The following is a 14,886-nucleotide window of genomic DNA, read 5'->3' as shown; positions in this document are numbered from 1 at the left end:
GTCCCTGCCCCTTACACTGGGCCTGTCCATGTGGAACACGTACCAACCCATAGCCCAGCCTCAGCGTGCCCTGGTGCATACCCGTGGTGCCTATTAATGAATCGTTCTGTGGCTTCTGAGTATTCATCTAGTCGGAAGGCATCCATTCTCTCCCAGGGTAGCATCTGACCCCTCTTAGCCTTACAGAAGGAAGGGTGAGTTTGGCATTTGGAAACAACTCAGACTCCCTCTGGCAAACAGCAGTGGGTTTCTGACACCGACTCCACCCGCCCCCACCCCCAAGATGCTTTTCCATTCTCTGGGCATCCCTGATCTGCACACACATGCTCTCTTCCCCTTAAGCAGTTACTGCACTTAAATCCTTTTTCTTTCTTAAAGAGTTAAAGTTAGAGAAAAACTGGTGAGAGAGGAGAGTGCTCGCAGCAGCCCTGAACTTGCCCCTGAGTCCTTAACTCAGAGGAGACACCAGCCAGTGCCAGGCCATTACCTGGCCTTTCGGTCAGAGAACTCAGCCTTCGATAGGGTCTCGGGCAAGGCAGCCAGCTCTGCACGACAGCCCATCCACGGCTACGTCCAGCCGGCAGATCCCAGTCACACCATCACGCTGGCAACCTCGGACACCCCAGAAAGCGCATCCGAGTACAGCTGGGTGGAGTCGGCCACCCAGACCGTCACAAAGCCTCCCCCCTCGAAGGTTCTAGAAGGTGAGAGAAGAGATACCCCGGTTCTCCATATTTGTGAGTCAAAAGCAGAGGACGATATGCTCTTCTCTGAAGCTCTGGAGAAAAGCAGGAAAACGCTTTTCGCTTTGGAGGATCGTGGGCCTGGGAGAAGCCAGGAAGACCCCCCTGGAACCGAGGACTCGGGTAAGCCCTCTGCTAGCACAGTCACCTCGGAACCTCAGAAGGAACCTGAAAGCCTGGCCCGCCCGCCTCCAGCTCAGCAGCCCACGGAGAGGATGGGCCGAAGCGAAATGGTTGTGTATGTTCAGAGCGAGTCTGTGTCCCAAGGTCACAGGAAGGAGGCAGAGCCCACGAGGAAGCGCAAGGTCCTCACCCGCTCGCTGTCTGACTACACGGGCCCGCCTCAGCTGCAGGCCGCGAAGGCCACGGCCCCGGCTTCCAAGCGCGACCCGGAGCCGCAGGCGTCCAAGGCTGAGTCGGAAGTGGGCCTGCTGGACACCAAGGTCTCCGTCGCCCAGCTCTGCAATGTGTTCCTGCAGTCAGCCCGGGCCAGCGAGAGACCCGAGCTGTAGGTGATGTCCACGCGTCCCCCCGATGTGTCACTTGCACGTCCTTGGCAGAGTTAATTCACTTCTCGACTTGTGTGGTGTCCTGCCTTGAGTCTTACCAGCTTAGCTCACAAGTGTGTGCAGGGCAGACCATCCAGGACATGGCTCCACGACTACCAGTCTGCTTTCGCCTACTAACGGGGAGCTCTAGAGTGTCGGGTCTCGCAATGTTCCATCTCCCGACGTGCATGGTAGAGGCATGCAGTGGGATTTGGCGGTGTTCGTGCCTTGACTCACCGAGTTGCATAAACCTGTGCTTTCTTCCCTCTCTCTGTCTCCCCGTCTCCCTTCTGTCCACCTTCTCCCCACGACTGTAAAAGCCATTCACGGGTCGAGGGGTCAAGCGAAGGTGCTGGCTTGCCTACCAGCGTGGAACGGGAGAGAGGGTCCCGGAAACCAAGACGCTATTTTTCTCCTGGTGAAAGTAGAAAGACTTCTGAGAGATTTAGAACTCAACCCATAACCTCAGCAGAACGAAAGGAATCAGATAGGTAGGCATGTGTCTGTCAAGTTCCCTGGTCTAGGAACTTACAAGAAATCCTATGGGAATTTCTATCCCAGGGATGGTCCCGATACTGTTTCAATGGGATGTGATGACTCCGTAATTCTCCCATCTGAGCTATACGGGATATTTATTTGGCTCTTGTAAATGTATCTTTAAAGAATGTTGACCATGACGACACTATCACCACGTAGTTTTCAGTTGCGTTCAAATGGTAAGAAGTGAGAAACGTTATTCATTTAAGGGTATAAAATTTTTATGCCCTTGTTAAGTTAGAATCCAGATGGACTGTCCACCAGATGTTACGGTGAAAAGGGATTTTATATTCAGTTTATAAACGTCTACCTGCGTGTTATCTGTGAGTTTTTAATCTTATCGTATGCGAATGCAGAGAAATGAAAGGGTTCGTCCAAAGGGTGATGATCAGTCGTCTTTAATGAGTCGTACCTGGTCCTGGTTTGTCTGCACAAGGTGAAACACCTAGCCGGTCTGTGTGCACACGTAGCCCACGGTGTCCACAGCTGTCCACGCGTGTCCACAGCTGTCCACGCGTGTCCATAGCTGTCCACGCGTGTCCACAGCTGTCCACGCGTGTCCACAGCTAGAATTGCTACCAGGGGGATATTCTTTAAGAGACTTTAACTGCAGTTTTATTTTCACTTTTAGTTTATCCTTGGATCTTCCACTCCCACCAGCTAATTGTTAGTTATTATTTTTTTGCTAATGTCTTTCCCAGGTCAACTTCAAATTCAGAAATGCCAGCTGCAGAGGGCAAGTATCTGTCTTTTTCTTCTTTGTCATCTCACCCAGATTAGATTTAGATCATAAGATTTTTGCTTCTGGAAAGAATGAGATGATGGAACATACTGCGTTCTTTCTGGCAGGTTTTCTTCCTGTGAATACAATAAAGCCTAGTTGAGATTTTCACACGCACTTTCCCTTAGTGCCAAGAGAGAGAACGGAGCCGTGAACCATACTAAAACAACTGATTGGAATCAAAGAAGCAGACTTTTCTTGTTGCTTTCTTGTTACTATTTAACAATCAAGAAGAGAAGTTCCTTCCATAAAATCTCTTCTTAGTTCCATAATATCTATACTTAAGTCAAATATTGTAGTAGAAAATTATGGCCCAGACAGGAGCTCCGTTTGGTTAATTGCAGTGGGAACTAGTACCTTTTCAGAAGCAGAAGGATAGCCTCCCCCGCCAAGGGGAAAGTATTGCCTGTTGTCATTTTTAGTATATCTAAGAATTCTCACATTCAGAGGATTTCCAGGTCAGCCCTGGGAAACGTTTCACGGGCTTTCCCTACGTTTTCTAATGACATCCAGTTTTCACCTGTGACCTTTTACAGATGAAGAGAAGGTGGATGAGCGAGCCAGGCTGAGCGTTGCTGCGAAGAGGCTGCTCTTCAGGGTAAGATGTGCTGAAGGGCTGTCGGAGAAGCCGTCACCTCTGTGGGCGGCCCCGCGGCCAGCCTGCTGCCTGCGCCGGCCCTGGGCCCACCTGCGCTTCTCTCCTCCGGTGTGGCTGGCGTGTGCACTGCTGACGCCGATGCTGCCTCTCGGGGTGCCCCTCCTCTAGGTCCTGCAGGGGAACAGAGTCGCGACATTCTGCAGCCCCGACTCCCTTTCCCCCAACTTATCAGGATCCACACTGTTTCCAATCTCAGGAAATGGAAAAGTCATTTGACGAGAAGAACGTTCCGAAGCGCCGCTCCAGGAATGCAGCCGTAGAGCAGAGGCTGCGGCGTCTGCAGGACCGATCCCACACGCAGCCTGTCACCACCGAGGAGGTGGTCATTGCAGCCACGTAAGTGCCCTTGGGGCCTTTGGGCCTTGGCTGTAAGGTCTTCTTTTTAAAGAAAGATTTAAAGACTTTTAAAATGAGGAGGTCGGAAGACGGTTCAGTTAGAAGCCACGGAGAAGTAGGTGTTTAGGGATTTTCCTTGCTCTGGTGTCTCTGAACTTTGTAAAGGGATGTGTTACCTATTGTATCTCCTAGAAGAACATGAAGAGGAATTTTGTTTAATTTCTTTTTGCCTGTGCATTTTTTTTATCTCTTTGCAATGGAAAATTTAAATCAGAAGAGTAGATGGGGTAATATCATGAGCCTTCATGTCCTCGTCACTCAGTCCCTACAGCCAGCGACCCCCGGCCCCCCTTGCTCTACCTGTATTCTCACCCAATCCCACTTCCTGCTGCAGTATTTTCAGGCAAACCCCAGGTATCATTTCAGCCGTAAATATTTCAGTCTGTATCTCAAAAAGATAAGGGTTCTCTTGATTTGTTTTTAAATAATCACGAATTTTTAAAGATTAATTGGAAGTTTGATAACTTTCCAAACCGTGGGAGGTAGGTTTTGAGCATTGTCCCAATGTGTTCAGAATGAATCTCCCAAAGTAATTCCTCCAGGGATTACTGCTTCCATTAAAGTGAAAACTTTTACCAGTTTTTTTCAAATTGTTTTCCCCCCAGACACACACATATACACACCCTTCCTGAAAAAATGAAGTTCATCTCATCGAGGGCATCAACAGCCCAACTGTGAACCTGCTGTTCACTTAGCTGCCCTAACTCCCTTCACTTCTCTGTGTATTTGTGGACAAGTACATCTTGTATTCATTGGGAACTCTTAGCAAATCAGTTTTTTGTTTTTGTTTTTAATATTTGAGCAGCTATTGTAAAATAAGAAGCAGCTACCCCTGGGAGCAAAACAGTAAATATAAGCAAGAATTATCCCCTTGTCAGACTCGCTGAATGTACTTTGATGTGCTTATAGGTTATACGAGGACCCTGACTCTAAAAATAGCTTAGAACAACATTGTAAAACACGGACACAACCTACTGCTTTGCTGGTGTTGGTTAATACTGGCTTTCTTTAAAGTTTTTTTTTTTTTAAACCGGGAACTTATTCTAAATATTCTAAATCCTTTCCAAGCTCTGAAAACCTATTCTTATTCCACTGACTTTGGTCACCTCTGTCTCTTATTTCCGAAGTTTGTAATTGCTTTTCAAGTTCTTTTGTGATTTTCCCTAAGAAATGAGCAAAGGATTTCGTTCCAATATTTTTTGATTTAATGTTTCTGAATTGAAAACTACACCTTCCTTAATGCTTCTTTTCTTCTCTCTCCTTATGAATGTTCCATCTTTGGCAATTGGTTTTAAAGCGAACCTACCCCTGCTTCGTGCTCTGTGGCCACCCACCCTGTAATGACAAGACATCCTAGTCCCACTGTAGCTAAGAGCCCCGGGCAGCCTGCCAGGTACTGGACAGAAGTAGCTGCATGTCGCACTGAGAGCAGAGGTGCATCTTCAGGTCTTCAATGCCTGTCATTTGTCTGACAAACAAGGAGTTGTCCCAGGGAACGTGGGGCATTTTGCTTTGTCACCCTGGGGACTTCACGTCGGCCTGTATATGACAGCATTTCATCCACGGCCTTTCATTATGTCTTGGAACTCGGATCCCACTAACCCACTTATCCGTTTGTTTTGTTTGTTTTTCATAACGCTGGTCATCCCTAAAAAGTTTCATTCTTCATCTAAAACACTAGCACTTACTAAAGATTAACAGAAAAATAGGACGTTAACCTGAATGTTGAAAGTCTGATAATACCTAGTTTTTTTTAAACACTTCTAGACATAAATACATGTTTAAAAACAATCCTACCTGTTTCTAATGGATAGAGAGACAATGCCGTTATATTTGGGGATTGGGACAGTAACAGTTTATTGTGTCTGAACTTAGATGTTTTACTGTTTTACTGTTATGTTTTCAATGGTGGTGTTTTAAAATGATGTCCTTAAGGCACGTAAATATCCCCTCTGTTTTATTATCTTGGGCCAAATGCAAAGGCTAAAGCTAAAATTAAAAGAAGGAAAATGACAGTGCAGAAGTAGAGCTGGCCTCGTCCAGAAGCGGGGCTCTCTTTGGGGAAGCGGGTTGCCATCATTCCTAGTTCTTTGCTGGACCTCAGGAAAGATGCCAAGACTCAGGTCCCCTTACTCCCATCCTCAGTGTGCCCTGGAAAACTGACACTGCTCTCGTCTGGGACAACTTGTAAGGCGCTGGTTAATCAGAGTCGAGGCAGAATATATTTTTCACTGGATTTAGAATTAGATTTTCCAGTGGCAGAAGGGACATTGTCTTAGACCTTCAAAGATGAACTGACCCGGTAACTAGAAGGCTTCTCCTCTACCTGGAAGCGGGAGGGATTTATCAGCCCCGACATTTCCTTCACTTTGCAAGTTACCTGGAATTTCAGATTTAACTACCTTTCAGGAGACAGGTAGAAACCTATGAGAGAAAATACTAGACTAAAAAGAGGGAGAGAATCTTTACAATTAAGCTATTTGTGTTTAGCAAGTGAAGCTCAAAACCCTGTGTTGTAGATAGCGCTGTTGATGGAATGACTGTGTTATTTCCTATTTATTTAAAATGTAAAGACCACCTGCTGAACCACACCTTTAGATAATGTCTAAATATGCAGTAGGTGATGTCTGCGGACTCCCTTTAGCCGTATTTATCGTTGATACTAACAGTACAGCTCAGCTCTCCAAGATAAGGTATACCAAGGCGACTTTCATTCCTTAAATAGGCAATTCAATTTTTAGAAATAATTCAGAGCTGAAAGTCTGCTCTGTGTGATATTGACCATGCGAGGGTCTCCAGCCTACGCTGTCGTCTTGTTAATAGCTAACCAGCTGCCGGGAAAGATACGCCCTTTTTCCAATTGAAGTGACACCTTGAAGAAAGTTAACAGACACACTTGGCAGTGGGCTTCTGTTTGTCTCCCTGTGTGTGGTTGACTTTTGCCCCCTTTCAGACTGCAGGCATCTGCTCACCAGAAGGCGTTAGCCAGAGACCAGGCGAATGAGGGCAAAGATTCTGCTGAGCAAGGAGAACCTGACATCTCCACCCTGAGCTTAGCGGAGAAGTTGGCCTTGTTTAACAAACTGTCCCAGCCGGTCTCAAAAGCGATTTCAACGCGGAACAGATTAGATGTGAGACACAGGAGGATGAATGCTCGCTATCAAACCCAACCGGTCACGCTTGGAGAGGTGGAACAGGTGGGTGGCCTGTGATACAGCTCCAATTTGCACGTATGTCCTTAAAAGATGGGAACACGGTGTCCCTCTGAGGTTAGCGTATAGTTAGGGCGTCTACCTGTAAACTATGTTACCTGTCGTTACTTGGTAATAACTTCGTTCTTAAGGAGGATATAACCATGCCGAGGATGGATCTCTTCTCTTGTTCGCATCATGGCTGAAATCATCTGAGTTGGGTCCCTTTCGGGGAGAAAAATAGGGCGCATGACCTGCTTTTCACCCAGATGATTTGATTAACGAGACGCATCTGTACAGCTACGTCTAGGATTGGTTTCTCACCCAGAGAAGCAGGAAAACTGCCCCAAGTGTAGTGTCTCCATCCGCGTCAATCCATACGGCAGTGTTTACATAGGCGGTGTTTTTATTGTTTAATGTTTATTTATTTATTAGGCTGCACCAGGTCTGAGTTGCGGCATGCAGGATCTTTAGTTGCAGATCTAGTTCCCTGACCAGGGATCAACCCCCACCCCGGGCCCCCTGCATTGGGAGTGCGGAGTTCCTAACCACTGGACCGCCAGGGAGTTCCCTAGGTGGTGTTTTTAAATCAGCCTTTTCCTTTTGAACTGTGTCCTCCCAGGTGCAAAGTGGCAAGCTCAGCCCTTTCTGCCCCACTGTTAACACATCTGTGTCCACCCCGGCATCTACCGTCACCCCCATGTACGCAGGGAATCTTCGGACAAAGCCACCGCTGGATGACAGCTCCGGTGCCGCTGAGCAGAAGTTTCCTTCTTCGCTAGAAAGTTCAGACTCTCCAGTTAGAAGCATCCTGAAATCCCAGGGCTGGCAGTCTTCGGTAGAGGCTGGTGGGAGCAAAGGAATGTTGAGAGAATTTGAAGAGACAGAAAGCAAGGGAGTCTTGACAGGTGGAGATGGTGGTGTTACGAAGTACGGGTCCTTGGAGGAAGCAGAGCCATCCTACCCCATGCTTAGCAGAGTCCGGGAAGGAAATGGCCACAAGGAGCCCATCTATGCTGTTCCGAGAAGGGGAAGCCTGGAGCTCGCCCATCCTCCCGCGGCTCAGTTCGGTGATGAACCGAAGGAATTTTCCACTGCACAAAGCACCGCACAGGGGAGCCCGGACTGGAAGGACAGGCAGCTCTTTGAAGAGAAGGTGGATGTGGAGAATGTCACGAAGAGGAAGTTTTCGCTGAAAGGTAACTTACCACTTACTGCTCCTTTCCTTTCTGCTTGGCGGGTCGCGTGTGTTTGGGATTGCTTTTAACTGAATTATGAAGGCAGTTGACAACTAAGTGTTAAGTGTTGATTGAAAGTCCAGTGTGAATCGCACCCTCCTCTTGGACCCGGCTTGTTTGGTGGACTCATCAACGTTTCTGCCATAAAAATACCTGAAGCGCTTTCCCACATCTTGATAAGGGTTTTTGATGACTTTTGTCACGTTAACTGACACGACAGCCTTGTGAACCCCTAGCTCTTCTGGCCCCTTTTAGAAATTGGTGACCCCAAAGGTCCCGGGCTGGGTGAGCATATAGGGGATAGGGCTGGAGCCCAGTCTCTGGGTTTCAGGTTCTCTTCCTAGATCCTTCTCGTGCAGACTGGCAAGCCGTGCTGCGTGGGACTGTAATTCTCTTTCTGCATTTCCATGAAATGATAGTGTGTCAATTATAATAGTGGCTTTGCTTTGGGAGTCTGACCCATGTGAAATGTCAAAGTATTGTCTTGGAGGCGTAGAAACATTCTGCAGTGTGTAGTCCAAACCGACTTCCTGTGTGTCGCACGCAGGAAAAGACCAGTTGTCACAAAAGAAGTCGCTGGGTGGAGTCATCCACGGGGAAGTTTGGTTTTCTCAGGGACTAGAGCATGCCCTAGATTTGCATAAATCCAAGTGGATTGGGTAGCCTGCCATGTGCCCACGGACTGAACTCCAAGTGCGGGTCATCCGGGGTCAGGGTCGGGGTGAAGGGCTCGAAGAATGCTTGCGCAGGGGAGTAAGTGCTGACAGGGCTCCGTTGCTTCCCAGCGGCAGAGTTCCTGGATCTCACTGCTGAGCAGACAGGCGCAGCTGCCGGGAGACCAGTCGCTCAGACTGCAGCCCCCGTGTCCTGGAAGCAGCAAGATCCCTCTGAACAGCCGCAGGAGAAGCGCTGTCGGAGTCCGTGTGCAATGTTTGCTGCTGAAGAGATCAAAGCACCAGCGGCGGAGGGCATCCTCGACTCTCCCAGCAAAACCATGTCCATTAAAGAAAGGTAACGAGATTTAATGATTGAGAAGGAACTCTACTGGTGGGAGGGCGTCGTACAACTTACTTTTAGAAAAAGATCTGAGGAATGGGCAGAGAGAGAAACTCATGAATCCAGCTACCAGAGGGACTGTGCTCTCAGGGCATCTGAGAGGAAACCGCGTTTATCCCCATGCCTGGTTTCCTGACGCTGGGAGATGCCGCTTCAAGACTCAGACGAGGAGACAAACAGAAACAGGCTTTTGCCTGCTTCTTTTGTTGGTGCTTCTGTTTTCTTTTTTTATACTCGGTTCTCTGACCAGCCAGTGACGAGAGCAGAGATCTGGGCTCTTTCTCTTTCAGATACACATGGCTTGAAATTGAACGTGTCCACTGCTTGTGACTGTGTGTCAGTGTAAATTATATGCGGAGGGAATGGATAACAATTAACATTTAGGACAGAAATCCTCGGGATTAGAATCTGAGTTTTGTTTATCTCACAGAGAGTAAAATGGGCGACTCTTCTGCACTGCATCTAGACATTTCCTATCGGTAGTAGCTATGAAAGACTACATTTGAGGATTAAATAACACTGAGCGCTCATTTCATTCAAAGAGTCACGGAGGGTTCAGAGGAGATAAAGGGGACAGATACAATGAATCGGAGTGAAATATTTGGGGTTGTATTTTCCATGCTAGCCTTTAGCGGAGGATGTGAGTGACAGGAGGACTGGGTCCGGAATGTTCTCGTGAATTTCCCAATTTGATTGGCAGAAGCATGGTTCCGCCCACGCTGATCCCTCCTTAGCACCTCCACTGTTCAGGAGTTTTCTTGCTCTGGGCGGCACTGGCCAGACTGAGGAGGTGTGGGTGTTGGGGCCAAAGGAGTGGAGCGAAATACAGGGAGTGACACTTGGATCAGGGAAGCAGTTTGGCCCATTCTGGAATGAAGTCCTCTCCACAGAAACTGGCTCAAAGAGGGTTTGATCCCAGATACCTCACTTTTTTTTTTTAAATTGAAGTATAGTTGATTTACAACATTGTGTTAGTTTTAGGTGTACAGCAAAGTGATTCAGTTACCTGTACATTTTTTTCAGATTCTTTTCCATTATAGGTTATTATAAGATGTACAATATAGTTCCCTGTGCTGTACAGTAGGGTTTGTTTATCTTATATATAGTAGTGTGTGTATGTTAATCCCATACTTCTAATTTATCCCTCCCCCCCCACTTTCCCCCTTTGATAACCATAAGTTTGTTTTCTATGAGTCTGTTTTGTAAATAAGCTCATTGGATTATTTTTTAGGTTCCACGAATAAGTGATATCATATAATATTTGTCCTTCTTTGTCTGACCTACTTCACTTAGTATGATGATGTCTAGCCGCAACCATGTTGCTGCAAATGGCGTTATTTCATTCTTGTTCATGGCTGAGTAATATTCCACTGTGTACATGTACCACATCTTCTTTATCCATCCCTCTGTTGATGGACATTTAGGTTGTTTCCATGTCTTGGCTACTGTGAATACTGCTTCTGTGAACATAGGGGTGCATGTATCTTTTCGAATTATAGTTTTCTCTGGATATATGCCCAGGAGTGGGATTGCAGATCGTATGGTAGCTCTATTTTTAGTTTTTTGAGGAGCCTCCACGCTGTTCTCCACAGTGGCTGGAGCAATTTACATTCCCACCCACAGTGTAGGAGGGTTCCCTTTTCTTCTCCACACCCTCCAGAGACCCAACTATTGATAACTGGTTAGGTGAGAAGGACGAGGTACCATTTAAGGGAAATAATGGTAAGTATCCACTTATACACAAGTTCTGATGCTTTACCCATCAGAAAACATCCTTGGGGTAAGATTCCAGTAGAAAATAATAATATACCCCTTCTCTCAAAGGCTTTTAAAGAGATTCCCCATCTTGGGGTACATTCTGTCTGTTACACAAAAAAACTTCATCAGATGTCCTATCTGCTATGCAGTCATTCTTGGTTCACTTGCCTGTTTTTAGTGAATTTTTAGTTTCTCTCTTTCTGAAAACAGTTTTAATCCTGCTGTAAAATTGTAATTTTTAAAAAACGCGAGATGTGGTAAAGGTGCCTCTCCCTAACCCGGGCTTTGTAGGTGTCTGAGGAGATGAAGGGTGGCTGTAAGGTTGCTGTGAGCTGCCTGGAAGGGTGTTCAAAGCCGACCGCGTACACACGGACCTCGGACCTCCTGGCTGGTGGGAGGTGGCGCTTCTCACAGATCCAACGGGCTGCTGGTCCCATCGTGTCCAGAAGCGTGATCGTGAGAATGCTTCTTAAATTTTCAGCTATTCAGTTTAATTGTCAAACTGTACATTTAACAAAGGAGGAGGGACACTTTATTTAGCATTTATGTTTGTAATAAATTATGCCAAAACAAAACATATTGCCAGAGATCTTACCCCCCCCATGTTGATGGTACTTTTGTTTGTACTTTGCTAAAGCTATATATCTTTACGGGCCATATGCAATAGCTTTTCCCCAAGGGCGGGGGTCTCTATTACTCCCTTCTGTTAAAATAAAATAATGAAGCTTGACCATTAAAAATAAGAATGCTCTTCTTATATTCATTTGGGCTTTCCTTTTTTGAGATGACATAAAACAGAACTTTTAAACCTTATTCTAATTCCTCTGACCGCCTCATTTCGCGGAAGGAGAGGTTGAATTCCAGTGGCCTCTGGGGCCACGTGGCCAATAGGACCACCCCCAGGGGCTGGTCGTCAACTCTTCCCCTCAGTACACGTGACAAGGCTGCCGTGTGTTCAGGTCAGCGTTTCAGCAGCTGACGCGTGTGCTCACGGGGGGATGTCGGTTAGAGGGCAGAACTTCTAACTGGACAGCAGTGCTCGGAAGAGCGCACCCTCCTCCTGTACTAATTTCCTCAACTCATGTGTTCTTCGCTTCACTTGTTTCAAATTTCACTTTCATGTTTCAGACTCTTCAGAAGTAGTGACGGGACTTTGTCAGTTTCCTTCATCGTTTCTTCTAAGCAGCTGCAGCCTGAGGATGTGGTTCTGCCTTCCTTGATCTTGTGCGTCTGTCTCTTTCCGGCTCAGGACTTGAGTATCTTAAGTCCTCCGTACGGAGGACCACCGAGGCTGCTAGGCTGCCCAAGGCATTTCCCCCGTGTGACCTTATTGAGGGCTGAAGACAGCCCTTCGAAGGAGGCAATGCTATCCCCATTTCGTAGATGTAAACTAAGACTTACGACAGGGTAGCAACTGAGAAATTAGAGGAAATCCTCCATACCTTCCTATTTTAGAACATGTTTGACGGTCGGGGAAACGTATCTAAAAGGTCCTTTTGGGCTTCCCTGGTGGCGCAGTGGTTGAGAGTCCGCCTGCCGATGCAGGGGACGCGGGTTCGTGCCCCGGTCCGGGAGGATCCCACATGTCGCGGAGCGGCTCGGCCCGTGAGCCATGGCCGCTGAGCCTGCGCGTCCGGAGCCTGTGCTCCGCAACGGGAGAGGCCACAACAGTGAGAGGCCCGCGTACCGCAAAAAAAAAAAATAAATAAATAAATAAAAGGTCCTTTTCTTTCATCTTTTCTGACATCTCGAGCGTCAAGTTTGGATCATAACTAACATCAAGTTAAGGATATGTTCTGCTTTTCTGACATCTCGAGCGTCAAGTTTGGATCATAAGTAACATCAGGTTAAGGATATGTTCTGCTCTTCCCATTGGATTAATAAAACCACTGTTTTGTAACTGCCTACGTGGTTTGGGTTGAAACTGTCCCTCGTGGGACACGTCTTTGAAAACCATGGTAAATCGAATATATTTTGTGTTATTTAGGGATAAAACCTTTGACACCTCTTTAGAAGTTTATCAGGCTTTTAGAAATCTTTTTTCCACCGTTACTGAAACAACTGCTCTGTGTTTTCATTTTCGGGGGGAGAAGATGACTAAAAAAGGCAGAAGAGCCGTCCTTCCACCGGGAACTTGATGGAGCGTAAGGATGTATTGAACTCCCAGGAATGCTGAAGAGGCCGCCCGTGCCTCTGGCTGAGCCTGCAGACTCCTGCCTTATAGGGCCTGGCTGGGGTCCCCCTGTGTTCCCCGCGAGCCCCACCTTCCACCCAGTCAGACTCGAGGTTCTTACCTTGCGGCCCAGAGATTTCAGGCACTGGAGGGCCCCGGATTTGTGTTGGCATTACGGACAGAGGTGTCCTTCCTTTGCTGCCTCCTTTTCTGAGCTTTGATTTGACCTCATATAAAAGACATATTAGTTCACTCCTCCAGCCTATAAACCAGCCAAGGCCAAGATCCGATCTGAGGACTAACCCGTGCTGTTCAGCCTTATCTGTGTGGTGTCCGCGATCCTCTGAAATGAGGGGGCATTTTTAAAGGAGGGAGGAGAAAAGAGGACTGCGTCTTAGAGGCACTCGGTTTGCCGGCCCGTGCTCTGACCCAGCCCTGGCTGCCGTGAGCCTGCGAAACCTGTTGCAGTGGAGCAGGGCTGTCAGCACTGCTGCTGACACAGCCGCCTTGGGCCAGTGTTCCCTGCTGGGAAAGCGTGGGCTGTGGCTGGAGGCAGAGCCGGTTCCCCAGTGGCCTGGCAAGCACCCATCACGGTGGCCCCGGCCAGGCCTTGGGGTGAATAACTCAGCCTCAGACTAAGCAGATGCCCAGGCGCTCAACATCCCAGCCCTGCAAGTAGCACTTGGACTTGGTGGACGTTAAAAGTGCCGACAGCTGTTTGAGCTGCATAGGCAGTAATTTATGGTAGGTGCAGGGCCAGACGCTTGCCCCCGACCCACCCCAGCCCTCTGCAGCGCACGGTGGTCTGCGGGGACTCAGGAGCGTCATGAGATCGCAGGAGAGAAGGCACCCGCCCTCCTCAGCTTGTTCAACACCAGGCCGGAAATCTAAGCGGACAGGAGTGATACATGTGTGTTTCAGTGCGTGTTGCTTGTTTTCCGTCACTTGCACTCTGCGGGCTCCGGCTGGGCCTGATACCAGGTGGGCTCCACTGAAGCACCGCCCCTTCCGTATTATTTTGGTTGCTCTGTAGTCTTTGGAAGTTCCTGAGGATGACCCTGCCAGCGTATCTAACAGCAAGATTTCAGGCTGTTGGAATGGAGGAATTCTTTGAAGGCTGTCCCAGGAGAGGGGGGAAATATATAAAAAAGCCAGAATTACAGTGCAGTTCCGAACACATGAGAGCGAAAACGTGCCTGGTCAGCTTCCACACAACTGGTGAAACAAGCCAGGATGTGCCGGGGTTGGAACCAGAGCTCCCTGCCCCAGTGACATGCAGGTGACCTGGGTCAGTGACATCCTTGGCCTGTGTGTGCACCCCTGTCTCATTCGGAACAATATCCAGTGTCTTAGAGGTTGCTGAGCAGGTCAGCAGAGTGGGTGTGCGGTGGACTACAGAGCGATTACAGATCCATACTTCGCCTTTTTCTAAATCAGTTTTCCATTCCTCCGCGCAGCCACCAGGGTAGCCACGTGATTATTTAGATGATGTTGGCATGGCTTCAGACGTTTGGGACCTTATTTTTGAGAATGCCCTTAAAGACCATAGTGCATTCTTTTTAATAAACGCAACTTCTGAGGCTGCATTTGATTTTTTTAATTTCTCTGAAATCACTTGGACTCTAATCTGATTACAAAGGTAAGGTAGCCAAGATGAATAACTACTGGTCTAGGTCAAGGGTGAAGTCAGAGCTGGTTCTGAGCGGTAAGGAGAGTATCCACGAGATGAATGTCCATGTTCACAAGATGAGGAATTGGAAATACATCTGCATTTGGGTGGTACTGGCATGCTTACCTTTTGGAAGTC

The 14,886-nt window shown here is 47.8% G+C and overlaps 1 protein-coding gene across 23 annotated transcripts in view; it reads left to right on the top strand.

The window, feature by feature from the left end:
• Positions 1–14,886, top strand: part of SVIL (supervillin) — a 294,440-nt gene that overhangs the window by 226,264 nt on the left and 53,290 nt on the right. For 18 of the 23 annotated variants that reach the window (XM_079915216.1, XM_079915221.1, XM_079915222.1 and 15 more), the window contains 8 exons: positions 379–1,251; positions 1,612–1,782; positions 2,530–2,564; positions 3,146–3,207; positions 3,464–3,603; positions 6,617–6,860; positions 7,477–8,053; positions 8,878–9,103. In XM_079915216.1, coding sequence (XP_079771342.1) covers positions 379–1,251; positions 1,612–1,782; positions 2,530–2,564; positions 3,146–3,207; positions 3,464–3,603; positions 6,617–6,860; positions 7,477–8,053; positions 8,878–9,103 — 2,328 coding nt within the window. The remainder of the gene's footprint in view (positions 1–378; positions 1,252–1,611; positions 1,783–2,529; positions 2,565–3,145; positions 3,208–3,463; positions 3,604–6,616; positions 6,861–7,476; positions 8,054–8,877; positions 9,104–14,886) is intronic. The other 5 variants (XM_079915217.1, XM_079915215.1, XM_079915219.1 and 2 more) reach the window with 3 other exon arrangements.

Source organism: Stenella coeruleoalba, assembly GCF_951394435.1.
Source record: "Stenella coeruleoalba genome assembly, chromosome: 2".
Taxonomy (NCBI): domain Eukaryota; kingdom Metazoa; phylum Chordata; class Mammalia; order Artiodactyla; family Delphinidae; genus Stenella; species Stenella coeruleoalba.
Note: the sequence above shows the minus strand (reverse complement) of the source record. Positions and strands in the feature narration are given on the sequence as shown.